Source organism: Trichosurus vulpecula, chromosome 3 (genome assembly GCF_011100635.1).
Source record: "Trichosurus vulpecula isolate mTriVul1 chromosome 3, mTriVul1.pri, whole genome shotgun sequence".
NCBI classification, from domain to species: Eukaryota; Metazoa; Chordata; class Mammalia; order Diprotodontia; family Phalangeridae; genus Trichosurus; species Trichosurus vulpecula.
Window position 1 is genome coordinate 114,281,877 of NC_050575.1, and position 26,226 is coordinate 114,308,102.

The window sequence follows — 26,226 nt, forward strand, 5'->3', positions numbered from 1 at the left end:
AAGCCCTGTCTGCTGATTTGTGTTAAATGCTCTGTTTATATAATTTCTGCTTTTAATTTCTGTTTGTGTTTTTTCTGAAGTGCAAGGTGCTGACTTTCCCCCCTGAACTAAGTGAATGATATATGTATGTTTAATTAAAGTGAGGTTGCTTTCCTTAGAAAAGCAGATCAAAGAACCTGTGCTAGCAGCCCTCCTGTGAACTGGTGTTATTGGCCTTATACCTCCACAGCAGCTGCAAGCAGCATTGTTGTTACATGGTGTCTCTCTGAGTTCTGGCTCAGAGAGATTTAATATTCTAAGCTCCCTCTCAGGACTGACATTCTGATGTCCCTTCTGATACTTCCATTTCTTCTCCCTCTGTTTGCCAGGAAGTGATGGGATTGGTTGCCATGACCTTAGTGATTTTTTTTTAATGTTAAGCTTCAAGCCAGCATTTACACTCTCCTCTTTACTCTCATCAAGAAATTAATTCCTAGAAAAAATGCAAAAGGAGATGGCCTAGCCATACCAGATCTAAAATTAACATGGAAATTGTTGAAACTATTTGGTATTGGCTAAGAAATAAAGTGGTGGATCAGGGGAGTAGGTTAGATACATGAGACATAGTAGTCAATGACTATAATAATCTACTGTTTGATAAACCCAAAGACTCCAGCTTCTGGGATAAGAACTCACTATTTGACAGAAACTGCAGGGAAAGCTGGAAAATAGTATTGCAGAAACTAGGCATAGACCAACATTTCACACCCTATAACAAGAAAAGGTGTAAATGGGCACATGATTTAGATATAAAGGGTGATACCATAAGCAAATTAGGAGAACAACGATGAGTTTATGTGTCAGATCTGTGGAAAAGGGAAGAATTTATAACCAAATAAGAGATAAAGAATGTTATGAAATGCAAAATGGATAATTTTGATTACATAAAATTAAAAAGTTTTTGCACAAACCAAACCAGTGCAACCAAGATTAGAAGGAAAGCAGAAAGCTGGGAGACAGTTTTTACAACCAGTATTTCTGGTAAAGGCCTCATTTCTCAAATATGTAGAGAACTGAGTCAAATTTATAAGAATACAAGTCATTCCTCAATTGATAAATGCTTGAACGATATGAACAGGTGGTTTTCAGAGGAAGAAATTAAAGCTATCTATAATCATATGAAAAAATGTTCTAAATCACTATTGATTAGAGAAATGCAAATTAAAACAACTCTAAGGTACCTACCTCACACCTATCAGACTGGTTAATATGATGAAAAATGATAAATATTGGAGAAGACTTGGGAAAATTGAAACACTAATGTATTGTTGGTGGAGTTGTGAACTGATCCAGCCATTCTGGAGAGGAATTTGAAACTTTGCCCAAAGGGCTATAAAACTATGCATACCCTTTGATCCAACAATACCACTGGTAGGTCTGTTTCCCAAAGAGAGCATAAAGTTGGGGAAAGGACCCACATGTACAAAAATATTTATAGCAGCTCTATTTGTGGTAGCAAAGAGCAAAGAAATTAAGGGGATGCCCATCAATTGGGGAATGGCTGAACAAGTTGTGGTATATGAATGTAGTGGAATTGTGCTGTAAGAAGTCATGAGCAGGTAGATTTCAGAAAAATCTAGAAAGACATACATGAACTGATGTGAAGTAAGCAGAACCAGGAGAACATTGTACACAGCAACAGTGACATTGTGCGATGATTAACTATAATAGACGTAGCTCTTCTTAGAAACATAAAGATCCAAGACAATTCCAAAAGATTTGTGATGGAAAATGCTAACCACATCCAGAGAAAGAACTATGTGGTCTGAATGCGTATTGAAGCATTCTATTTTCACTTTTTTTGTTTTGTTGTGTTTTCTTTTTCGTGGTTTTCCCCTTTTCTTCTGATTCTTCTTTCACAACATGACTAATGTGGAAATATGTTTAATATGACTGTACATGTATAACCTCTATCAGATTGCTTGCTGTCTTGGGGAGGGGGAGAGGAGGAAGGGAGAAAAATTTGGAACTCAAAATTTTACAAAAGTGAATGTTGAAAACTATCTTTACATGTAATTGGAAAAAAATAAAATACTATTAAGGAAAAAAATAAAAATGGAAAAAAGGAAATTAATTCTTCTTCACTTTCTGCCACCAGAGTGGTATTGTTTGTGTATCTGAGATTGTTAATATTTCTCCTGGCAACCTTAATTCCAGCTTTTGATTCTCCCATCTGGCATTTCACATGATTTATTCTTCATACAAGTTAAATAAATAAGGTGACAATATACAGCCTTGTCATAATCCTTTCCCAGTCTTAAACCAATCATTTGTTCCATGTTCCATTCTAACTGTTGCCTCTTGTCCCACATGCAGGTTCTTTAGGAGATCTGATACTCCTTTCTTTTTGAGGACTTGCCACATTTTGTTGTATTGTGATCCATACAGTCAAAGGCTTTGGTGCACATAGTAGAAGCTTAATAAATAGTAGTTGAGTGACTCAATGAGGGACTGGGTGAATAATCATAGCTAATATTTATATAGTGCTTACCAAGCACTGTGCTAAACTCTTTATAATTATTATCTTGTTTGATCCTTATAGCAACCCTGAGAGGTAGGTGCTATTATACCCCCGTTTGAGGGGGTTGTTAAGTGGTGACTCTAGGTCCAGTGTTCTATCCCCTATATCATCTAGCTGAATGAGAAGTCCATGCCTGGGTCTCCTGGGTCTCCCACTATCAACTGTCAGGCATATGGCCCAGCCTGGTTTTACCTCACCTAGGGCAAGGTGGGGGTGGTGTCAAGCTGCTAGCAGTGTCTCAGAGGCTGCTGTCTGTAGTCCTCTTTTTGTTCCTACAGAAGGAAAATGACCTGGTCTGCAATAATTCGGCCGCAACCACAGTAGGTTTGCTTCCAAGCCAGAGCTGGCCACTGCTGGCTTAATGTAAGCATGGAGGAACAAATGTCTAGGTGGGCGAACCCAAAGATGCCAAAGTTCTGGATCATATTGTATTTTTGAGCCCCTGATAACGATGGAGAATTTTTGGAGTCAGACTGTAAGAAGCATGTCTGCAAGGGCAGGAGTGGGAGAATTGTCAGTAATTGAATCCAGACTTCTAGATTACCCACAGATGTTTGGGAGTGTGCTAGTGTCTGCTCTTTCTCTGGGTAAGCCTCATTTGCAGCAGAAGGAATCAGATTTTGGGGGATGGGAGTGAGGATTGGGGTGTCAGTGGGATGGAAAGAGAAGAAATAGAGCTGCCTCAGTGGACTCTTGAAGCTGTGTGCCTTACGTGAGGGGAAATGGGGATGGCAGAAGGTTGGGGATCTAGGTCCTTCTGCCCTGTCACCTACAATTGCAATATTCATTGCTTCTACCCAGGCAGGCCTGCAGGCACCAATGGAGTGTCACCAATTTTTGCTTTGCTGTTGACATGAACCTGAGTTGGGAACATTGTCTGAGTGGTGAAAAGGTGGTTTGGCAGTCCAGGTTTGGGCATAGAACCCTTCTTAGCCTTTCACACTCCTGGAGACAATAGGATATTGCTTTGGAAGAGACCTTAGAGTTAGTCCAATTTAACCTCTTCATTTTATAGAAGAAGAAACAGATTCAGGGAGAGGCAGTGACTTGAATCACATAAGTAACAAGTAGCAGAGCTAGGCACCAACCAGTTCTGCTGCATATTTCTCAGCAGCTGAGGACAAAGGAGAGACCAGCAGAAGTTGGAGCCCTGCCATGGGAGTCTGGGGACCTGGGTTCCAGTTCCTTCTCTCTAACTGAAACCATTTAACTTTTCTAGGTCTTATTAATTTCTTTGTCTGCATGATAAATGTGGTGGACTAGACTGAGGAATTTCCTTCCATAAGTCTATGAGAGGTTGGGAGAGTTAAGGTAATAGTTGTTCACTTCCTCCCCCAGCATTTGCCAAATGTAACCATCCTCCCTTATATACAATTGGACAGTATCTCAGGGTCTATGTAAGGGCAAACAAAGTGGGTCGTTTTGTTGTCTTTTGTTTTGGTGCGCTTCTCAGCACTAAGGCAATCTAGTGCCTTTGATTGAGTCTTACCTTTGTTTGTAGGAAGGCCCACACCCTTTTGCTAATTAGGTCAGGAGAGGTGTGAAACCCTCAAGAGTTGTGAAGCACTTGGGCCCTGAAAAAGGGTATATATACCCAGAGGATAGCCATCGAACTCAGAATCCAGAATTGAGAATCAAGAACTCTCAGAACTGTGGGAGGATAGGTTTTGCTTTGGGGCTCCCTTATTGGAAGAGTGTTGGTATGGAGACTCTGGGTAGCTGTTAAGGAGCCACGGTGGGGGCAGAGGGGGGGAGCACCCCCAGCTTTGAAAACCCAGATGTTGGTGCTTCTCTCTCTGGTAACTATGTATGTATAACTTTGGTCAGATAGCTAGAAGCCTGTCTGCTGATTTTTGCTATTTGATCTATTTATATTTTCTCTCCTTGTAATTTCTGGTTTTATTTTCTCTGAAGTTCAGGGTGCTGACTCTTTCCCCTGAACTAAGTGAATGATATATGTATGTTTAATTAAAATGAGATTGTAAACCCCTTAAAGTTGCTTTCTTTAGAAAAGCAGATCAAAGAACCTGTGCTAGTGGCCCTCCTGTGTGCTGGTGTTATTGGCTTTACATAGCCACAGTAGCACCAAGTAGCATTGTTGTTACAGTCTACTAGCTCATAATCCTTTGTTTCCGGATTCCTCCAGATTCTAGCCATCCCTCATACCCCACCTTAGCTCATGCTGTCTCCATTTCCCATTACACTTATTGCCTGTATTATACAAATTAGAGTATCAGCCTGGAAGGAACCTTGGAAATCATCTAGTCACAAGATCATAGAATTTTAGAGTTGGAGTTTTAGAGTCTGACCACAGCTGATCATCTTTTTCCTATCTTTTTCTCTACCTAAGCACTGATTCATCCAGACTTAATGGCACATAACCTATTTTTCACTCCATTAACCAACAAGCATTTATTAAGCACCTGATATATGTGCCAGGCACTGAGAACACAAAGACAAAAGTAAAACTCTAGTCCTTGCCCTCAAGGAGCTTACATTCTTCTGGATGCCTTTCATTCTTAATGACCTCTTTACTTTGACTAGTCTTGTTGCCCTAGCAACACAGTAAACTCCTTTGGTACCACTTAGATGAAAGTGGCCATTGTTTTTATTTTCTCTGTAAAGTCACAGTGCTTGGCCTGGTGGCTTACACATACTAAGTACTCAAATGTTGATCCCTTTTTAATCAATTGGCCTCTAACACCCAGAAATTTAAGAGAGATATATCCAACTATATTCAAATTCTGCATCTTCAACATGCAGCAACTAGGCTGAAAAGATGCAAAGATGGTGGAATCAAACCTTCTTGGGCTGGCCATGCTACTCCTACTATCCCTGCCTAATTGTAATGAGTCAGCTGGAACACAGGAAAGTGATTAGAAACTTACCATTCCAACAGCCAACCCACAGTTTCAAGAACCTTGTCCCTTCTTACCTGTATTTTTGCAATAACCTCATCAATTTTCCTGCTTCTGGTCTCTATCTTTCCAACCACCCATCATATCGTGGCTCAATTAATCATCCTAAAATACCACTTTCCTTAAATCACCTCCTCTGCTGAAAAAAAAATGTGGCTTCCAACATCATAAAAACCACTGAATTTTAGAGGTAGCCATGTAGACCCAGTCCTTTCCAGCCTGGCCCTAGCCTACATTTTCAACCTCATTTCCCACTTCCCTTCCTTCACAAATCCTTGACTTTAATCAGACTATCTTATTATATTCTTCAGATTAGCTTTGCTCATTATCACTCCCGAATCTTTGTTTTCCAGGTTTCCTTAGAATACCCTCCCCACATCTACAAACCCCTCATTTTACAGAGGGAAACAGTAAGTGATGCAGCTGTAGTGCCATGGAAACAGAGCTGGATTGGGAGTCAAAGCACCTGAGCTAGAATCCTGGCTCTGGCACTGACTTACTCCCTGTGTGACCTTGGGTAAACCATTTGCTTCTCTAGTCCTCTGTTTTCTTGCCTATAAAATGATGGAATTAGATAAGATGGCATTTAAGTTCTCCTTCAGTTCTAATCTATGATCCTTTATCCAAGATGACAAAGGATTAGAAGTAGGATTAGGACCCAGGTCTCCTGATACTCTGTCCAGAACACCGTGACATAATAGAAAGAGCCCCAGGAACTGAGAGTCAGGAGAAACTTGGGTTGAAATCTCTGTCATTTTTGAAACTTCTCAGTTATGTGACCATGGACAAGTCACTTAATCTCTCTAAACCTCAGTTTTCTCATCTACTAAGGGGGAATAATAAAGACCCAAAGTATCTACTGTTGTAAGGCTGTTATAAGGTCAAGAGAATTGTGCACAAACTCTTTCTGCTATATAAATGATAGCTACTACTATAATTTGCTGTTATTATATATTCTATTGGTCTCTAATGATGACCTTTCTTTAAACTGTGGACTTCCTAAAGGTGGGGACAGTGTTTCATATTCTTTTCTGTATGCTCTACCATGAAGAGTGCAAACTGTAGTCTACTGGAGAAGCTTAGTAAGACTGATTCATCTTCTCTGCTTGAACCTTCTTCTTTCTAAGACAGCTAGACAGATGGAAAGAGAGAGTGAAGCCCTGTGGGTCTATCGCTGAGAACTCCATAGAGAGGGGATGATGGCAATATGAGGGCAGTGGCTTTCCCCCCACGCCCCACCCCCATGTAGAGGGACCATTAAGTTTCTGCCTCAGGCTCAGAGGGCCCCAAATTTAACACTAACATCAAACTCTTGAGAAAGAGCATGTTTTTCCCCCCCCACCAAACTTCCTGTTAAGCATAAGATACTGCATAGAAATCAGATTTCCTCCTTCAATTGTTGGTGCATTTACATAGGGAAAAGAATAAAAAAGCATTTTTAATTTTAAAAATTCACACTTTATTTCCCTTTTTTGGTGTCCTATTTTGTCTATTTTTTTATGGCAGGGATCTGAGAAAACTCAACAGTGATCCCTCTCTCTCTCTGGATTTTTAGGGCCCCTAGATGTGGGCCACTCAGATCTGACTATCCTGGAGGTGGGAGGACCTTTTCTTATGTCAGAGTTGGAAGGATCTTAGAGACCATGTCAAGACTAGGCTAACTCTGATAGATGAAACTGAAGCTCAGAGAAGGAGAATTTGACTTGTCTGAGGTGAGAGAATGGGGGAGCTGTCCAGCTGGCCCTGAGGATGCCTATCACCCAACTGGAAGGTTTTTTGTGTGTTCATCCAGTGACCTTGTTTTGACCACTGAGGAGTAGAAGGGCTAGGAGGGGCGTTCCCCGATGCCCCTTCCTCCCGAGTCCGCTGAGACAGCACACTAGGCTCTGACTAAGTGGCTGAAGTTTCTTTATTATCCCTGAATTGCATTACAAGTAATACTGCCGGCGGGGGCGGGGCGAGAGGATCCGTGAAGTAGGGGCCCGCGCAGGGGAGGGTCGAGGGCTGGGAGTGGGGAGCGCTAGGCGCTTGTACAAAATCTGGCCAAAAAGCCGAACATGCATGGAAAATTATTGCTGTTGGAAGTTTCTATTTACAATATAAACACACATTGGGAATCGATTCTACAACACCCTCCATCCCCTGCCCTGCACTTCAGTCTCTCCTCACAGGGAAGGGCCTAGAACCATAGAGTGTCAGAGCTGGATGGGATAGTAAAGGCTGACTAGTCCAACCCCCTCATTTTACAGATGAGGAAACTGAGGCCCGGAGAGGTTATGTGACTTGCCTAAGGTCACACAGCAGAGAGCAGTGACTAGAACCCAGGTCTGTTGATTCCCTGTCCGGGGCTCTTTCCAATGCAGTCTGCTGTAACATCTGAGAGAAAAAGTTTTCAATGACTCTCTGTTTACCCCCCCCACCCACTCCCCCCAAGTACTTGAGAGCTGAACCATTCCATTGGGGAAGCCCACCCCCTGTCCCGATGGAGGGAAGAAATGAGTGGGGAACCCCCTTCCTCGTATCTGGGTGTGAAGCTATTGCGGGGGGAAGATGTGGGACGGAGACGTGTGCTTAAAGCGGGGACTGGGGCCCATGCGCTAGGGAGGCGTGTGCGGCCCTGCAGGGGACTGGGAAGAGGGCCCTGGGCGGGGCCGTGTGCTTGTGATACCTCTGCAGGCATGCAAAGGGTGTAGGCACGGTGGCTCTAGAGAGAGAGGGCACCGGCCTTTCTGCGCCGCCATCAGGGGAGGTAGGAGGCAGGATGTGAGGTCCTGGCTGGGGGCTGGCCCCTGTGGGGGTCTTGGGGCCCCCTCTGCTGGGAAAGTTGCATAGACTTGGAAGGCGGCCTCCTGCCTTTTATTTCAAAGGTGTGCGGGCTATAGGTGAGATGGGTGTGCGGTTGGGGAAGCTGTGGCCTCTTCCCTTGACCCCAGGGATTGCCCCACCTCACCCTGGCCCTCTGGAGGCTCCGCTTCCCTCCAGAAACAGCATAAAGAACAAATATGAATTAGGACTTTTCATAGGCAGGGCAAACCTGATTGGCTTCTTGGAGGAGTCGTGGGGACCTGCCCCACGAACCCTTTCAGTCTTTCCCTTCCTCTGCCCGGCACTCTCCGGGCAAGGCATGAATTGGGTCGGGGAGGGTGGGGGAAGGGGAGAATATTGGAGCCTGCCAACCCCCCCCCTCCCCAGACCAGAGGGTTGTCTTTGTGTGTGTGTGTGTGTGTGTGTGTGTGTGCGCACGTCCACGGACCTTTTCTAGGGCAGACGCTGAGGTTGTACTGTAGATCATCTTCCCTCAGTGACCCCTTCCTCCGTTCATCCTATATCTCCGGGTCGGGCGCACAGAGAAGTGCCTTCCTTCCACTTCTAGCCAGATCCTTAAGTCCTTTCAATCCGGACCTCGCCTTCTAAGAAGCCTTGCCGGTCCCCCCAGTCCAGCTGGAGAGCCTCACCTTCCCGTAGAGGGATACTCCCCTTCCGGAGGGAATAATAAATAAATGAATAAATAAATAGATAAATACAAATAAATAAATAACTCTCTGGCCTGCCCCAGGGAGAACCAGGCCTTCTCCTTCTCCCCCCCCCCCGCCCCAGGAGCTGTCCTGTTCTGGGGGTGGGGGGTGGGAAAGTGCTCAGAGAGGAAGGAAGACAGAGCAGGGGAGAGGAGTGTGGGAAAAGAGGACCCACGGCTGGGGAAGGGAACCTGCCCTTTCCCTGAGCTGGTGGCAGGGAGCAGGAGGGAGCAGCAGGGTCCTGAGCCCCGCGCCCCAGGGGCCCATTCTGCTCTGCGGTTTACCTCCTGACGCCACCTGGGGGAAGTGGGGGATGGCAGTAAGAAGAAGGTGGGAGAGGGGGATTAGTAAAGAGGAAGGAAGAGGAGATGGAAAAGGATGTCGGGGCAGGTGAGGGAGGAATTGTTGGGAGGGAAAAGTGGGCTCTGGCCAGGAAAGGAAGGGTGTAATCCTGGAGACGGCTTGGGCTCATGGGAACTGAGTTTCAGAGGTTCGATTTGGGTGTAAGAAGACATGTGGTCCTTAGACTAGGCAGTCCCTGGATTGTAAAGGGAGGAGTAGGGCAGGGAGAGTTTGGGCCAAGCCTTGGAGGGGGAAAGGGATGTAATTTATGCTAATGAGCGGAGCTTGGGTTGAACTAGGGTGGGACGGGGTGAAGAGACAGGGCCCAGTTTATCAGGTGAAGAGGTTGGAGCTGGGGTTGGAGAAAGGGCGGACTTTGAACTGAACTGTAGCCGCTGGGGACTGGGCTGAGAAAGGGCATTAGGAGAGGAGATAGGAGAGGGTCTGGCCGGAGAGGGCGGGGTTGAATTAGTTGTCCAGAGCGGTGGTGGAGGCGGTGCAAGCATGTTCGGCGCCTTTGAAGCAGGCGGCTTCGCAGTGCTTGTTGAGGTAGGACTTAAGCGCAAAGGTCTTCTCGCACTGGCGGCACTTATAATGCTTGAAGGCCGAGTGCGTTTGCATGTGCGCTCTCAGGTTAGAGCGGTCGGCGAACGCTTTGCCACAATGCGAGCAGCCGAAGGGCTTCTCGCCAGTGTGCGAGCGCATGTGGCCCTGCAGCAGCCAGGGCCGGGAGAACGCCTTGCCGCAGACACCGCATTTGTGGCGCAAGTTGTGCGTGAGCACGTGCATGGCCAGAGCCGGCATGGATACGTAGGCCTTGCCGCACGTCGGACACTTGCGCGCCAGCTTGCTGTCCAGGCTGCGGTGGGTCTGCTTGTGCCGGCTCAGGTTGGACGACGTGGCGTACGTCTTGCCGCACTCACCGCACGAGTGTCGGTGCCCCCCACTTCCACCCCCGGTTCCCCCAGGCCCGCTCCCGCCTCCCGCCCCCCGGGCATCCCCAGCCCCGCGCCTCCGGGAGCGCCCGTCAGAGATGAAGAAGGCATCCATGGAGTAGCTGTCCGTCACCGCTGCCTCCCCTCGGAAGTAGCGCGCCGACAGGCTCGACTGCGGGCTCTCGGGGTCGCTGTACTCTTCAGTAGCTGGTGGGTACGCAGCTTCCGACGGCGCCAGTTCCAGCCCCGGTTTCTTTTCGCTGTCATAGCTGGGGGGCGGAAGGCAGTGCGGAGCATAGCCTGGGTGGAGCAGGTACACACACACAAGGAAGAGTTAGCCGGGATCTACCAGACAGTCCACTCCGGGTGACAGGGACCAGTCCTCATACTACATACCCCAGACCTCCAGCACAGGTCTCTGCACACAGTAGGTGCTAATGAAGGCCCATCTCCAGAAATCCTCCCAGAATTATTCCCTCCACATTCTTTGGGCCAACCACTTCTTTGGACTTTTTTTATTACTCCTCTCTACGTAGTTTGGACAGCTAGGTGGTGCAAAGGGTAGACTATGTAGCCTAAAATCAGGAAGACTCATATTCCCGTGTTCAAATCTGGCCTCAGACACTAACTGTCACTTAGTCCTGTTTAGCCTCAGTTTCCTTATCTATAAAATGAACTGAAGAAGGAAATGGCAAGCCACTCCAGCATCCTCAAATGGAGTTGGAAAGAATTGGATAGGACTGAACAACAAAACATCGTGAATTGCTAAACAAACTGTGATACCTTCATTGTTATGGAATGTTCTTGCTCCATAAGAAAAGATAATATGAAGAGTTTGGAGAAACATAAGAACATTTGAACTGATGCAGAGCGAAGAACACAGAAGCAGTAAAACAGTATATCCCATCTTTACAATAATGTGGATGGAAAGAATCCAACATTGGAAACTGAATATGTAATGTATTCTATGTAGTTGTAATGATCCAAGTTAGCTCCAGAGAAGAGATTAAAAAGTACAATTACTGTCCTCCCTTCTTTGTAGAAGTGGGGGACTATGGATATGGATAATTATATGTATTGTTAGAATTGGTTGATGTTTTGGTTGGTTTACTGAACTGCTTGTTTTTCTCTCTTTGATATTTTTGTTACAAGGAGATGACTCTTTGGGTCCTGGAGGGGAGTGGAATATATTAGGAAATGAGGAGGGTATAAGAACAAAATATATCAAAATTAAAAAACAAATTTAAAGGAGTAGTAGAAAACTCCACAACCTCTACATTCCAAGTGCCCTCCATAAGCTTTCACATGCTATGTTTTAAAGTTCCATCTCTAACAATCCGTGTTGTAAGTTCAATAGGATTTCAAAATGGGTAAGACCTTGGAGATTCCAACTCCCTCTTTTATATGGATGAAGAAGATGACTGTGAGAGGTTAACAAATTTCCCCAAGGTCACATATAGTAGATAAAGGATTCAAACCCCAGTTTTCTGACTCCAGTGCCAATGCCACTTCCCCTACATGCACACTGACTCTCAATCCTTGTAGTTCTAACCTGATACGTTCCGTGGGCCCTTCTAGCTCTGACATTCTGAATCCTTGTTGGGTAAGTACTAATAGGGACTTCTGTGGGGTCATACAGAATGAAGAGAAATCCATAGTCTGCCCTCAGGAGTTTATATTCCTAGGTGAATGGTCAGAAGCTTAGGTGGTCCTGAATTCGAACCTTCCCAGACCATCAGCTTCACTTCTTTCCTGCTCCTGGGACCTGAGTTTTCCACTTAAAACAGTACTACCACCTCCTGAGATCAGAATGAGGTATTCCTCTTGGACTCAGCTTCTCAGTTTCCAAGAGGCCAGAGTGTAAGGGCTCAGACCCCTTCTGTTCCTCCCACCTGGAGAGCCCCCTTAAGCAGGCTCTTCCTCCCCCACCCCTTTCTCTGAGGGAGTGAGGCCAGACCATTAAGTGAAGGGTAAGGATGAAAAAGGAGGAAATCTCTAAGCAGTGCAAAGGCAGGCAGCTGTTGGCAGCTCAGAACAGAAATGCTGAGGGGATGTGGGAATGAATGGGGTGATTAGCACCAGAATGAATCAGCAGAGGGAGGGGGGCAGCTGGGGACAGCAGCAGGGCTGGGAGCCAGGACACCTGGGTCTTGTGTCTCCATCTACCACCTTGAGTGGAGCCTCACAGACCCCCGAGGGTTGGGCAGTCCTCCCTTAGAGTTCGTTTTATTCATCCCTGTCTCTAGGCAGGCCTGCATTGAAGCCCAAGAGGAAACCTATCTCTCCAGTGAAGCCTCCAGGATCCTTTCTGAGAGCTGTTTCTGCTTATGTTGTTTCTTTGCTTTGTGACTTTGGGGATGTCAATTAGTCTCTTTTTGCCTCAGTTTCTCCTGGGGAAGTGACCTCTGACCTGGGGCTTTTGGGGGTTTACTGTCATCTTGGAAATCCCTTTACCTTCATCCTAGTATCAATCCAATTCAACAACTATTAAGTACCTACTGTGTGCTAGGCATACAAAAACAAAAGGAAAAACAGTGCTTTCCCTTAAGACACTTACATCCTTTTTTGGAATTAGGAGGAATATAAAATGTACACCATCTTGGGTTCCTTGTGCTCTTATGGACCCCACTGATTAAAGAAGTGAAATTTTATTAATAAATAATAATGCCCCCTGGCACTTGGATAACACTTGCTGTGCAAAGAATTTCACCTCTTAATGCCATTCGATCCTCATATCTTCCCTTTGAGGGAAGCAAACATTGTTATCCTCATTGTATTGAGTCTCAGAGACACAAAGTTACTTGCTTGAGATCACACAGTAGCTTTTAGAATCATAGGATGAAATGGACTTCCAAGATCAGATAAATAGCTTAAGGTCTTCTTTTAACAGACGAAGAAACAGGCATGGAAGAGGGTGAGAGACTTGACCAGAGTCATACAGTGAGTTAGTGGCAATGCTGGGATTAGAATCCAGATCATCTTCTCCCTATCTCAGGGCTCTCTGTTTTAGGCTCACTGTGCAAATCTGTAAAGGAATCTCCCTAGAGTTGGGGTCTCCCTAGAGTTGGGATGAGAGAAAGTGGGGGATAGGAATATATCCTAGGGGTTAACATATCTGGCTCCTGTTTCCTTAGTGCTTAGTAAATGCTTATTAGGTTGGATTGTATTGCTTTAAGGTTTGCATAGTACTTTCTTCACAATAGCCCTGTGACAAAAGGAACACAAGTTTAATTAGCTCCATTTTGCAGAGGAAGAAACTGAAGGGCAGAGAGAGGAAATGATTTGTCATCTCACAGCCAGGGTTTCAGAAATGGATTTGAAAACCAGGTCTTCTCACTCTAAGTCCGGTGCTCTTAGACTCCCCCAATGTCCCTAGCCTGTGGATCCCTGAGCAGGGCAGAGAATTAGGAGCCTGCTGGTTCCATCTCATGATGCAATGACAGAATAGTGAATGACTAAACATACCTTCTATAGACCGAGTAATGTCTTCCATGTATGTGTATTACTACTTTTCAAATGCATGTAGATGCAGTTGTGATTCATAAAATACAAATTCATTTAAAAGTATTACTGAGTTTATAGATTTTCATCATTTTTCCCAATGTCATTAGTACAACTGCAATCATGAGGTATAAGAAATTTTTAGATGTTAAAAAAAGGATCTAAATACTTGAAAAGATTGGGAATTACTGGATGGTACTGTGCAACCCCTCAAGCTGACCCCTCTAACTATTTCCTATAACCCTACTCTGGTCTGGCGCTTTCGGGTTAAAGGAGCTGTCGCTCTATCGCCCTCTTATGGTGGCCTTTGGGTACCGCAGCCTTCCGGCTTCCATCCCTTGGAATCGTGCCTCAGACAGAAGAAGGCAGAGCAGGGCAAGCTATTCGCCAAGGGGAAAAGTAGTGACCAAAACTTGGGGACAGTGGGGAGTCTTTTTGGTAGGAACCCTACCCTTGGGGTTAGAGGTGACAGCATATTCTAAGATGCTGCTTCTGTTGGTTCTTTGTATAATCCTATCCCTTGCCTGCAGCTGGTTCTGCAAGGCAGGTTTTTTTTTCTTCTTTACCTCTGATTGGATCTCATAGCCTTTCTACATCTTTCTTCCTCACCTCCATGGTCTCCATTTTATTTAATCTAATATCATGGATCTATGACCTGCCCCATCCATCCTCTGTTCCCACATCTTCCCTATCACCCCTCAACTATGCTAGGATCATAGCAGAAATGTTTAGGTTGGGTGATGTGGAATTAAATTGCCCCCTTCTGCTTCCTTGGCTAATCCTGAGGACCTCTGCAAACTCAAGCCATGGTAGGGTAAGCAGGGCTGAGACTGCTGAGATTCACTGAACAAAATGCATCATTTTGTGTGCTGGACGACTAGCATGTTGTGCTCTCCCCCTAGCACCTACACGTACCTGGGGCTTCTTTCCCAGGGACCATCCTCATAGTTCCACATCCTTATCTGTCAGTCAGAAGACTTTCACTGAGCCCCTGCTGGGCATCAGCAGGATATCTTAAGAGTGAATTGGTAGAGGCTTCAAGTGCCATTCATCCTCATGGCCTTTGCAGCCTCTAGAAGACTAAAAGCACACTGATACAAGATCATCTTTGAACTGTACTTCACAGGTTACAAAGCACTTTTCTCACAAAGTCTTAGGGAATGCAAAAAATATTCTATTTTACAGAGTTGGAAACTAAGGCTTAGAAAACATTGAGTTAATTGCCTAAGGTAATATAGCTCATTACTTGAAGATCAGGGACCCAGGGCCCTTGACTCCAAGTCATGGCTATTTTCATTACACCAAAGGAGCTGGACAGGCTCTCAGGAAGCAACCCTTTCATTTTGCAGAGTTAAAAACTGAGGTCTAGAAAAAGACAGTAACCTGCCAAAAGTCATGGTATAGACCAATATTTGGTCTGGAATTTGAACTCAGGGCTTCTGACTCCCAGTTTGGGGTACTTTCTTTGACACCATAGTGACTATCTCTTAGTTTACTCTAAGTTTTGGGGGAATTTAGGAAACTAAAGGCTGTGTCAAAACCAACATAAGCCTCAGTGTAAAGAACCCAGGGGAAGTGCTAGATAGAAGGCTGGCCCTTTTTGATGAGCCCCTCGGTCCTGTCCAGTGGCAGTGAGTGTTTCGTGGGTATATTTAGAGCACTTTGGCTCACTATGCTGGGGCCTCGAGCCTCAAATTGTCTCTAGCCAACTGAGCAGAAGGCTGGGTCTGTCAGCAGCAACTGGAGATAAAAATAGCCCATTCCGCGCCTGCGTGCCCAGCCCTGGGCACAGGGCTTGGCGTTTTTTCCCTCTTATTATTATTTATTTGAGTAGCTCCCAGGCATTTGCCCAAAAATACCACCCACGTTTGGGGCCACATTCTCAAAGGGGCTGCCTATCATGGCAGGAATAATCATGAGTCTGGAGAGGAAATTGGAGACCACCTGGCCTGGATGACATGGGGGCAGAATGAGGAGATAGTCCCCTAGAATAGGGAGGTTGAAGCTAGAAAGGAAATTACAGGTCAAGAAATTTATTGTTTCATTATGAAAATGTAAAAATGTTTAGTGATAGTTAATTTTTTAAATTAAATTTTTATTTTTAATTAGATATTTGTTTTTACCTCACCTTTATTTCTCAATATATTTTTCCCTGCCTTTCCTACTCATTGAACCATCTCATAACAAAAAATAATAAAAAAGAAGAAAAGAAAAGAAAGAAATTACTTGAGCAAAATGAACCAAATCATCTGTTGGGTTTAACAGTCCGTGCAATGTTCCATATCCATCTTTACACATGAGGTTCATTTTCTTACCTCTTGTTCAGGGACAAACTTGATGGTGATAATTACACAATGTTCAGTTGGATTTTTTTAAGGATTATCTAGTTCAACTGATTCATTTAATAGGTGAGAAAACTAAGGTCAGAAGATATTGAATAGTTTTCCACCGGTGATATAGGTAGCAATTAGCAGGGCTGGGATTTGAACCCAAGTCTTCTGACTCCAAATCCTTTGCTCTCTCTGATGTAGAACCATGAAAAATGGAAATGTATTTGTGGTCCTTTCCAGGCAGCAGGGTAGTGTGGGAAAAGTACTGGATTTATAGTCAGAGGACCTGGCTAAAAAATCTTGACTTTGCTGCTTAGTGACTGTGACTGGGCAAATCACTTAACCTCTGAGCCTCAGTTTCCTCTGTGGAAATGAGGGAATTGAACCAGATGATCTCTGAAGTCCGTTCCAACTCTGCATCCTGTGATCCTGTGACTGATTTGATCAGACCAAGACCCTGGAGATCATGATCAGGTAGGGAGGAAAGATGGGAAGGGATATAAGTGTCTACTATGGACCTTCAGTTAATTCCCTTCTCCCTTGCTTGCTCCCATTTTTATAATATTAGTAACACATTTTAGTAGCACTGTGGTTTACTCGAGACCCCAGCATAGTGAGCCAAAGTGCTCTAAATATACCCACGCAACAGATAGGAAGAGCAAGGACTATTAATCCCATTGAACAGAGGAAGCAAGCTCAGGGGAGAGGTGGCTTGTTGAAATTTTGTCACTTCAGTCAGGATTTAGGCTTAGGTCTTCTGAATTCAATGTCCCTCCCATCCCTCTCTGTCTCTCTGTAATTCTCTTTCTCTCCTCTTTCTCTTTCTTTTCCCTCTCCATTTTTCTCCTCCCTCTCTCCCTCTCTTTTCCTCTCATCCCCCTTCCTTGATCTTACCTGGAGTCCGGGAGGAACTTGGGAGATTCCCAGTTATGCTGAATTTGCGGGAAATATTTTCAATAGTCTGACAATAGGGGAATACAAAAGTGTCTTGGGGTTGGAAAGAACCTTAGAAAATAGTTGACCTGTCTTATTTGGTGGAGGGCAAACTCAGACCTTGATAGAAGTAATTTGTCCAAATCAAACATTGAGTTATCAAGCCTGGACTAGAATTTAGGTGGCTTGACTCCTAGTTCAGTACTGAGAGTGTCTAGAGTGGGAAGGGAAGTGGGGTGTGTGTGTGTGTGTGTGTGTGTGTGTGTGTGTGTGTGTGTGTGTTTGTAGTAGGGAGGAGGGGAGAAGACAAGCAGGGCTGGAAAATATCATATTCAGATTCTCTGCAGTACCAGGTCCACTGTGTAACCTTGGACGCACACCCAACCCTCCCTGGGCTTTCCCTTTCCTTTTTTGACAAAGTGCCTTGGATTTTTCTGTCTGTAGAGGGACGGTCTGAGGGTGACTTGTGACTGATGCTCCATTCAGAGACACCTAGAAGGCTCTCAGGCTCTGGACTAAAATAATTTCCTATCAGTATCTGTGGCGCCATCCTGAGCAGGAGGCAAGGAGGGTTCAGCCTGTTGATGTAATGTGGTCAAATAGATAAGAGAATGGGCAAGAGTTGGAGGACTCCCTCCGACACTGGGGGATTGTTAATGTATCCCATGGAGGGGAGAGAGATGCGTTATTGCTTCAGCATTGATCCTCCATCATCCCCATTCAGTCTTGTTTTCTTGAGGAGCTGAGACTTAGGAACTACAGTTTTGTTTTTTGGGTTTTTTGTGTGTTTTTTTGGGGGGAGGGGTGGGAGTTCCTGGGCTGGGGTCAGGATAAGAGTGTAGAGTGTTTTTGTCCAGGGCTCCTAGGGCTTGTGGGGAGGCCTCTCCGGGAAATAAGAAACAAATAAACTCTCAGAGGTCTGAATTGTGTGTGGGGCAGATGGTTGTGGAGTGCCTTGGCTAAGCCTTATACTTCCAAGCATCAACTCCTTCCCGCCGCCCCCCCCCCTCCACATACCTCCTGGCACTGGGGGAAGAGATGGAGGGATTGGTTGTGAGTCTCCAAGGCAGAAGAAACGAATGTCTCAGCTAGGCAGATGAAAAGAGATGGAGTACATGGCGGGGGGCGGAGGGAGGGAGGGGGGGAGAGAGAGAGAGAGAGAGAGAGAGAGAGAGAGAGAGAGAGAGAGAGAGAGAAAGAAAGAAAGAAACCTGGACTCTGAGTTGGAAAGGACATCAGCAGCAGGCAGCATGACATAGATGTAAAAAGCTTTGCAAACTTTAAGCCTTCATAAGTGCTAGCTATGTTACTATTAGTATTAAAATTAGTGGCAAGAGCACTGGCTCTGGAACCATAGTTCCTGGGTTCAATTGTAAACTGTTTCCAACTCACTTTGTGACCTTGGGGATTTACTTTACTGCTTTGGGCTTCAGTGTTTTCCTCAGTAAAACAAGAAGGGGGTAGAACTCAAATGATCTCTGCTGACATTCTGGGATCTATGAAAAATCATCCAGTAAGAGGGACAGATTGAAAAAGAATGAGAAAGATGGACTTGGAAGACAGAGATAGAAAGAGACATATAGTGAGACAAAGACTAGTGGACAGAGGAAGATAGAGGGATACACAGTAGATGAGACAAAGAAAAGGGGTGTGTGTGTGTGTGTGTGTCTGTCTGTCTGTCTGTCTGTCTGTCTGTGTCTGTGTCTGTGTGAGGGGGAAAGGGAGCTTAAGAAGGAGGAAGAGAATTATGGGAATTCCAGGTAGGGAAGGGAGGAGAAACCCTCAGATGTAGTTCTCCCTGGGTCATACTGAAGGGGAGCCCTAAAAGTCCTTTCCACATGGATCTGGATATTTGCTTCTCAGGGGCTGGGGAACTTAAGATCTTGAAATCTGGATTGCTGAACCTGAGTCTAAGTTTGTTTCTCCAACTTCAATATTTCCCTCATCCTCCCCAGCCCAAACTGAAAGAAAGTCTTGGGGTTTGGAGTGAGTATACTTTATGCATTAGGGCTGGAAGAAGTCTCAGAGACCATGGACCCAACTGCCTCACTTTATAGAAGGGAGAAACGGAGGTCCAGAGAGGGTGAGTATTGTAGGGCTGGTGTGGGGCTCAAATGAGATCATGGGCATGAAAAGCCTTTGAAAACCAAATCCCTAAACAGATGTGAGATTGTTATGATTGTGTACAAATTGGTCTTCCCCTTAATTTCCAAATGCAACTCCATCTATTATCAGGGGACTGGGATATGGCCCCATTAATCTGGGTAGCCTCTGAGGGTCTCTTATCTTCCTTTCCCTAGTAGGCTCCTAGCCTCCTCTCCTTTCCCTTTGGGGGTGCTTTAGTTTAGTCTTTGTTCCTCTGCCCATTCCCCCTCCCCACCACAGCATGGACTTCTCATTCTCTCCTTGTCCTTCCCCTTCTCCCTTTGACCCTTCCTGTAGTACCCCCCCCCCTGCCCCCTCCCACCCCGGCCCCAGCCTGGCTGAGTGGCTGCAAAATGCAGGCAGTCCTTGTAAGAGGATCTTTCTAATAACTGGAACTGTCTGCAGCCCCAGGGCTCCTCCTCCCCCCCTTCCCTCTGCTATCCTCCCTCCTCCTTTCTTCCCTCCCCTCTCCTCCCCTCTCTTCTCCTCTCTTTCTCCTTGTTTACACAGCACAGTCACACACGCTGGGAGAGAAAGCGCTCAGCTCAGCAATTTTTCACACTTCCCTCAAACGTTCAGCAAGGTTATTTCCGGGAGATCGGAGAAAACAGGAGCCCACCCACCAGCCCTGGCCTTCTTGAATCCCACCGTCTTCCCTGAAGGTCCCAGGGGCAGAATAATTCCCCCATCAGCTACCCCTCCCCCACAGGTGGCATCCTATTGCCCCTAGGTCTCTAGCTTTATCAGCCCCTTAATGCCCAGGTATATCAATGTTTGGGGATGCTGGACTGCAGGGTCATCCCTTGAAGCCCTTGTGGTTCTTGCTACACTAACTACACACATAGACAAGGTAGGATTGGGTTTTGTCAGCGAGGTGGCCATCCTTCAAATGCCAAGTTTTCTCTTACCAGAGTGAGATCTCCACAGGCCCCTGGCTGCCAAGGCAATAATAAATTTTGAATCTATGGAGACCCTGGTTTAGGTCAAGTGCCCTTTCCCTCCTAAGACTCTTTCCCTTCTGACTCTGACCCTAGCCTGTACAGTAGTTTCTGGAGGTGAAGGAGTTCATATCCTCTTTGGAGTTTGTTTTTGCTACTTAGAGAAACAAAGTCAGAAAGGGACAGGCTTAGAGGGACATAGGTGGGGGCCTCTGATCTTTCTGGTACCCTCTCTGACTCTACTTTTTCTTCTTCTGATTCTGTCTGCCTCCCCCCACCCCACCCCATCTCAGACTCCAATTTCCCAGTTGCCTGTGGGATTCTTTTTGTGGTACCTTCCCATTACCTTTGACTTATTCTAGGCCTAAGATCTCTTCCATTCATCCCTTTTAATTAAGAACAAAAGGGAAAAGACATAGTTGTTTATGGCCTCAGTTTCCCCCTTCATAAAATGAGGGTATTGAACTCGATGATGTGTAGAGTCCTGTCTAGCTCTAACACTGTTTGTCCTGTGTTCTAAGAGCTCTTCCTGGTCTATTATTCTATGATTATGTGATTCTCTACTCTCTGTTCCCAGGGGAGAGAAAAAATGTAGAGGGAGGGGAGTTGTGGGGGAGGAGATCCAGGCCAAAGGGCTTTGTTCTGTTCCAGTGTTTGGTGAGGTATTCAGATACAGAAGGTGCTTCAACTACTCTTTCTCTTGGGAATTGGACTGGGGGATGGAAAATAAGATTACTTCAGAGAAAAGATGTTCTCTGGCAAAATCCTGCTTCTCTTCCTCCCCCTTCAGTCTTTTCTCCTGGACTAGTATGGACAGAAACTGAAGAGAGCAAGCAGATGAAGCTTCCTTGTCCCCTCTCACCAGTTATCCACCTTAGGTGTTTCTATTCTTTCCCTGGATTCTCCCAGAAGAATTTGGGCCTTGGCCAGAAGAGGACTGGCCTTAGCAAGGGGAAATGTGTGTTGAGGGAAAGGGGAGTTTCAGGTCTAGGCAGGGGCCCTTGTCTTTGCCACTAACTTCTTTGACCTTGGATAGGTCATAGTGTTCATCTCCTGTTCAATTTCCCTACCTAGTCTGGGAGACTGAAGGAATGTAGGTGAGTGACTTAGAATTCTTGGAGGAACCAGGTCATCTTGACTCAGTGGTGGCATTTTGCTCTCTCCCCCCACCTTCCTGCTTTTCCTCTCTCCATTCTTCCTCCAGTCCCCCAGCTCTTTCTTCTCTTCTTTGCTTTCTCCCTCTCCCCTTCTGTCTCACACACACAGAGCCCGGAAGCCGATGTCACCAGCTGATGCCAGACCTTTCCCTGCCAAAGTGATGTCTCCTCCCTGTGCACCTGCCCAGTAGGGGCTCACCAAAGGAAAACCTTTTGTCATTTCTGATTCTTGGAGAGGGCCCTGGGGAAAGACTAGCTTTCTTTCACTCCTTCAGAAGTCTCAGCCTCTTAACCCCCTTCAACTGAGTCTCTCCACTCACACTCCCTTAACAGATCCCATTTCCTTGCACAAACTCACCCTAAGAAGACCCAGATGATGGGTCAGGAGGAGATAACAGCAGGAATAAGGAGAGACAGTTTGGGATGTTATCTTCCTCTCCTCTAGCACAAGCTTGCCTATTTCAGAGATCTGTAGCTGTTTCCCTAGGTAAATCCTTTGAATAAAACCCCCTTCTCCGGACTGGGTCCATGACAAGATCTTGCCTTCTGGATGCATATGGCTGAGGGTAACAAAAGCTCAGGGAGGGGAGAAGGGGGTGGGAAGACGGAGCTAGTTTTGCACCTACCCCAGTCTAGGTTGAAAATTCTTAGTGCCAGGAAAGGGAGAGCAGTGGTTTTCCTCCACCCCAGAGTCCCCACTTTGCAGAAGATCCAGATAGAGGTCAAAATCTTCAGCCAGCTGGTCACTGCTGACCAGCAGGCTTTATGCCTACATGAGCTGTGTGTGAACAGGGTCACTAACTACATCCATGGTTGATCCTAGAGCCAGGACGGACCCCCTGACTCTGACCTGGATCACCTCTAGGGCCAGCACCCCCAATGTGTGAAAGGGACTCCATACTTCCAGCTATATCTGTGCCCACTCAGGGGTCTACGGGTTTCTCCCTTTCCCTATTTCTCAGCCCAGCCTAGTCCAGGGCTGCAACTTTCAAAGTCTGAGAGCATGGCCCAGGGCGGACGCCCAAACGACTTTTTCCTTTGTACTGACTCTGTTCTTTGCTGCTTAGCGCTCTTCTTCTCCCACTGTGGCTCTCCTGGGAGTTGGCGGGTGTGTGTGGGGTATCCTCACTTGGGAGGGGGTTCCCCAGATTTGGGTGGAAAGGAGGGCCAGGATCTTCCTTCTCGATTCTCTAGCCCTTAGGATTAGTCCCCCTCTCGGAGCCTCCCCCATTTCCCCCACCCCCTTCCCGAGGCCCCACTCACCGCTGTCCCCGGCGGGTCCGGCTGCCCCCCTGGAGCCCGGCAGCACATATGCGGATCCCAGGGGGTGGTAGCTGGGAGCTGGGACGCTGCTACACTGGAAGGCATCTGCTTTGATCTTCTTCACCAAGAAGGAACGGGGCATGGTGCTGTGCTGAGCCGGAGCCGGAGTCGGCCCGGCGGGGAACTTCAGTGGGGCCTTGGGAGGGGAGGGGGGAAAGCTTGGGGGTACGGGGGCTGCAGGCTGAAGGGAAGTGGACGATGTTGCCTTACAGAGCGGGCTCTTCAGCACTGGACAGCTCCCTGCACTACCCGCATGCGGTCCCTAGGCAGAGAGGCAGGGAGGGCCCGGGCGGAGAGGAGGGGAGGGGAGGGGAGGGGAGGCGGCGCTGCCTGGCACACTCGCTGAGCTCAGCAGTCCGGCTGCCGGCTTTATATGGGACGCAGGCTGGAGATCAGGTGGTCCTCTCGCAATGGAACTGTTTAGCTCTCTAATCCATCAAATGTCCCTCAGGACAATCATTCACATTCCCCATGAACCGGCTGCTCCGGCAGTCAGGGCGGAGAGCAGAGCGGAGCAGAGCAGAGAGAGCAGGCGAGCTGGAGAGGGAGTTACCGAGCGAGCAGAGGCAGGAGCAGAGAAAGTAAGGGAGGGAGAGAGAACGAGAGAGAAAGAGAACGACATACACAGAGAGAGGAATAAAAAGACAAGGAAAAACAGACTCAGAGCTCAAGAAAAAGAATGGAGGAGTGGGGTGGAGGAGAGGGAAAGAGATGAAGAGAAAGACTAGGAGAAACAGAGACACCCAGAGACAAAGAGGAAGGCAAAGAGAGAGAAATACAGAGCTCAAGAATAAGAAAAGGGGAAGGGAGAGAGAGATGGAGAGAAAGGCAAAGAGAGACAGAGACACCTAGAGACCAAGAATAAAGAAAGAGGGAGATAAGAGAAAGACAAGGAGACACACATAGACTCAGGGATGGAGGGGAAAAAAGAGAAGGAACCAGGAAGAAAAAAAAAGAAAATAAAGAGACAGAACCACGGGGAAGGAAAAAAACGGAACCAGCCTGCTAGAGTAGAGAAAATAGAGAAGGGGAATTGGAGAGAGGAGGAGGGACACATGCAGAGGGGAAGGGGCAGAGAGAAGGATGAGGGATATAAAAGAGAAAGAGGAAGAAGGAGGCCTGAGGAGAAGGGAGGGGGAAGGAAGGGGAGAGGAATAGAAGGAAGAAACAGTGAGATCACCCACTGCCCATCTGCTTTAAATTGCTTCTTCCTCTCTGGTTTTCTTGTTTCCCAAACCATGGAACAGGCATGGTAGTGGCCAGGGCAGTGTCTTAAAGAAAAGGAAGACAGTCCCTCCCCCTCTTCTCTGGTGGGGTTGTGCTTAACACTGCCAACCAGGTCAGATTTAAGACAGAACTTTCTTTGGCCAGGAATTGGGGGTTGGGAAACGAATGAGAAGTAAGGGTAAGAGGACTAAAATACCCCTCCCTGCCCCCTCCCCCTCCAGTAGCCAGGGAAGCGGTTGATCAGAACAGCTCAGCCATTCATGTTCAGAAATAATAAAATAATTCATTTTCCTGCTGTGGGGGGCACTGGCTTTGACACTTTTTCAGCTCTCTCTTTCCCTGAAGCAGAGGGTAGACAATAGAGACACGTGCATCAGGGAGAGAGCTGAATCTTGGTAGAAAAAGCCTGATCATGAGTGAGTGAGCAAACTCTCTCTGAACAGGACGATTTTCTTTGTCTGCTGATGGCCAAGTAGGGGCTAAAAGAGCCCATGGATGATTGGGGAAGGGTCCTTGTGGTGGGTAAGAGGAATAGCTTGCCTAGATTTTGGCCCAGTAGAATAAGTGGACCATATGTCAAGGGAGTTTGTGGGTAGACATTTTTTCTCTGTGGAGAAGCCATCCCTGGAGGCCAGGACCCAAGAGAATTTTAAATCTAGGAAGCTTTGTCCAATATTTGTTCAGTGGGAGAGTGCATGTGATATTAGGTTCACAGTTCTGATTGGCTGGGTGGTGGTTTTCCCGTGCCTTTTGGGCTTGAAGACAACCTATCAAAACCTGCATTCCAAACCTGGCTCAGGAGAACTGACCTACTACTACTTTTAGTCTCCTTGCCAGTGATTTCCACCTTGTTCTTGTCTGGTTCACCTTTCCATGTACCCTCATATTCTATGTGTTGTGTGTACTTCCTAAGTAACCAGCATGCTGCATCAGAGACATCATCATTTCCTCTAATGGAACTCTTGGAAGGTGGGGTGGGGCATGTCCCAGTTGCGTGTTATAAGACTGAAATTCCACTGAACCTCCCTAAGCATTATTTGCCTCCATTTGTAAAATGAAGGAATGGAATAATAACTGACATTCCTGACATAGTGTTTTAAAGTTTTCAAAGCCTTTTATGTTCATTATTTCATTTGATCCTTACCACAACTCTGTGAGGGAGATGGTGTGAATTTTATTTGTCTCCATTTTCCAGGTAAGGAAATTGACCAAAGTTAAATGGGCCGATAAGGGCAACACTAGATTCTAAACCAGGTTTTGTGAGTAAGAAATGCTAACTCACGTTGGTAGGCCAGCATTTGAATTCCTCTTGTCATAGAGAAGGTCTGGGTTCAATTTCCAGTAAAGACAAAAATGCTTTTAAGGAGGCCAGTGCAAAGATCTCTGGGATGGGAGTCAAAAGACCTAGGTTCGAGTCCCTATTCTGATAGCCACTTCCTAGCTATATTACCTTGGGAAAATTGATTCCTCATTTTGGGCCTCTCAAATTCTCTGTCTGTAAGCAAGGGGGTTAGCTTAGAATGATGTCTCTGAAACTATTCTATTGAGTTCTGTTCTGATGGTAACAATGGTTCTTATGGAAATTCAATGCCAATGATTTTTCCTTTCTGAAACATTAGATATGAAACCACAGATGTACCAAAAATGCCTATTACATTAAGTAATCTTCCAGTATGAAAATAGGCTTAATTTTCTCTGTTTTGCAAAAAAAAACCCAATTCCTCCAAGTCTTCTTTGCATACATTCTTTCACATCTCCCAACCCAGCATTTATGTATTTGTCAGTATGTATCAAACCCCAATGTATCCAAGAAATTTGGGATACTCCTGGACCAGGTTATCTCTAAGGTCTTTTCCAGTTTTTGAAGTCTATGGAAAGGTCCTCTCCAGACTATCCCTTAGTATGTGCATAGGATCACAGGATTTAGAGCTAAAAGATCACTTAGAAATCATATAGCCTATTCCCCTCATTAAAAAGAAGAAGGAACTGAATTGTAGAGTAGAAATGACTTGACAAAGGTCACACAACTGGTAAGATTTCATCCTCCTTTCCTCCCCCTCTTCCCATTAGAAAATATAAGCCAGAATGATCAAGCTTTGAAAGAGGCAGATGTCCACCGTACTGATTGATATTGGCAGCTAACTTTGACTGTTTCCACACCAGGACTTTGGATGCTGTACAAAAAAAGAATGGGGAGCAGGACTAGAGAACTGCAACTCCCCACCTGCCTTGGGGTTTCAAGGAAAGTGAGACCTAGTTCTTCTTTTCTCTCCTTCTAGCTGGGCCCAGACCAGATGTTGCTGCTGCTTCGCTGGCTGCTGAGTTGGCATTCCTGGGGCTCCCAGGGATGTGCTTCAGGCACATGTGCATGGTAGTCAGTCCCTTTCATTTCTTTACTCACC

The 26,226-nt window shown here is 46.2% G+C and overlaps 1 protein-coding gene across 1 annotated transcript; it reads right to left on the reverse strand.

Moving 5' to 3' along the window:
* Window positions 1–9,803: 9,803 nt before the first annotated feature.
* Window positions 9,804–22,679, reverse strand: SCRT2 (scratch family transcriptional repressor 2). Its single transcript, XM_036748121.1, has 2 exons — window positions 22,538–22,679; window positions 9,804–10,570 (listed from the first exon to the last, which is right to left on the reverse strand). The coding sequence occupies exons 1-2, from the start codon at window positions 22,677–22,679 to the stop codon at window positions 9,804–9,806; spliced, it is 909 nt and encodes a 302-aa protein (XP_036604016.1).
* Window positions 22,680–26,226: the final 3,547 nt, after the last annotated feature.

Excerpts from the sequence above, each read along its gene's own strand:
- SCRT2 (XM_036748121.1), bottom strand. The coding sequence starts at position 22,679 with ATGCCCCGTTCCTTCTTGGTGAAGAAGATCAAAGCAGATGCCTTCCAG. Across the intron at positions 10,571-22,537 it reads CGGACCCGCCGGGGACAGCG|GCTATGCTCCGCACTGCCTT; the intron begins GTGAGTGGGGCC and ends TGCTCCACCCAG.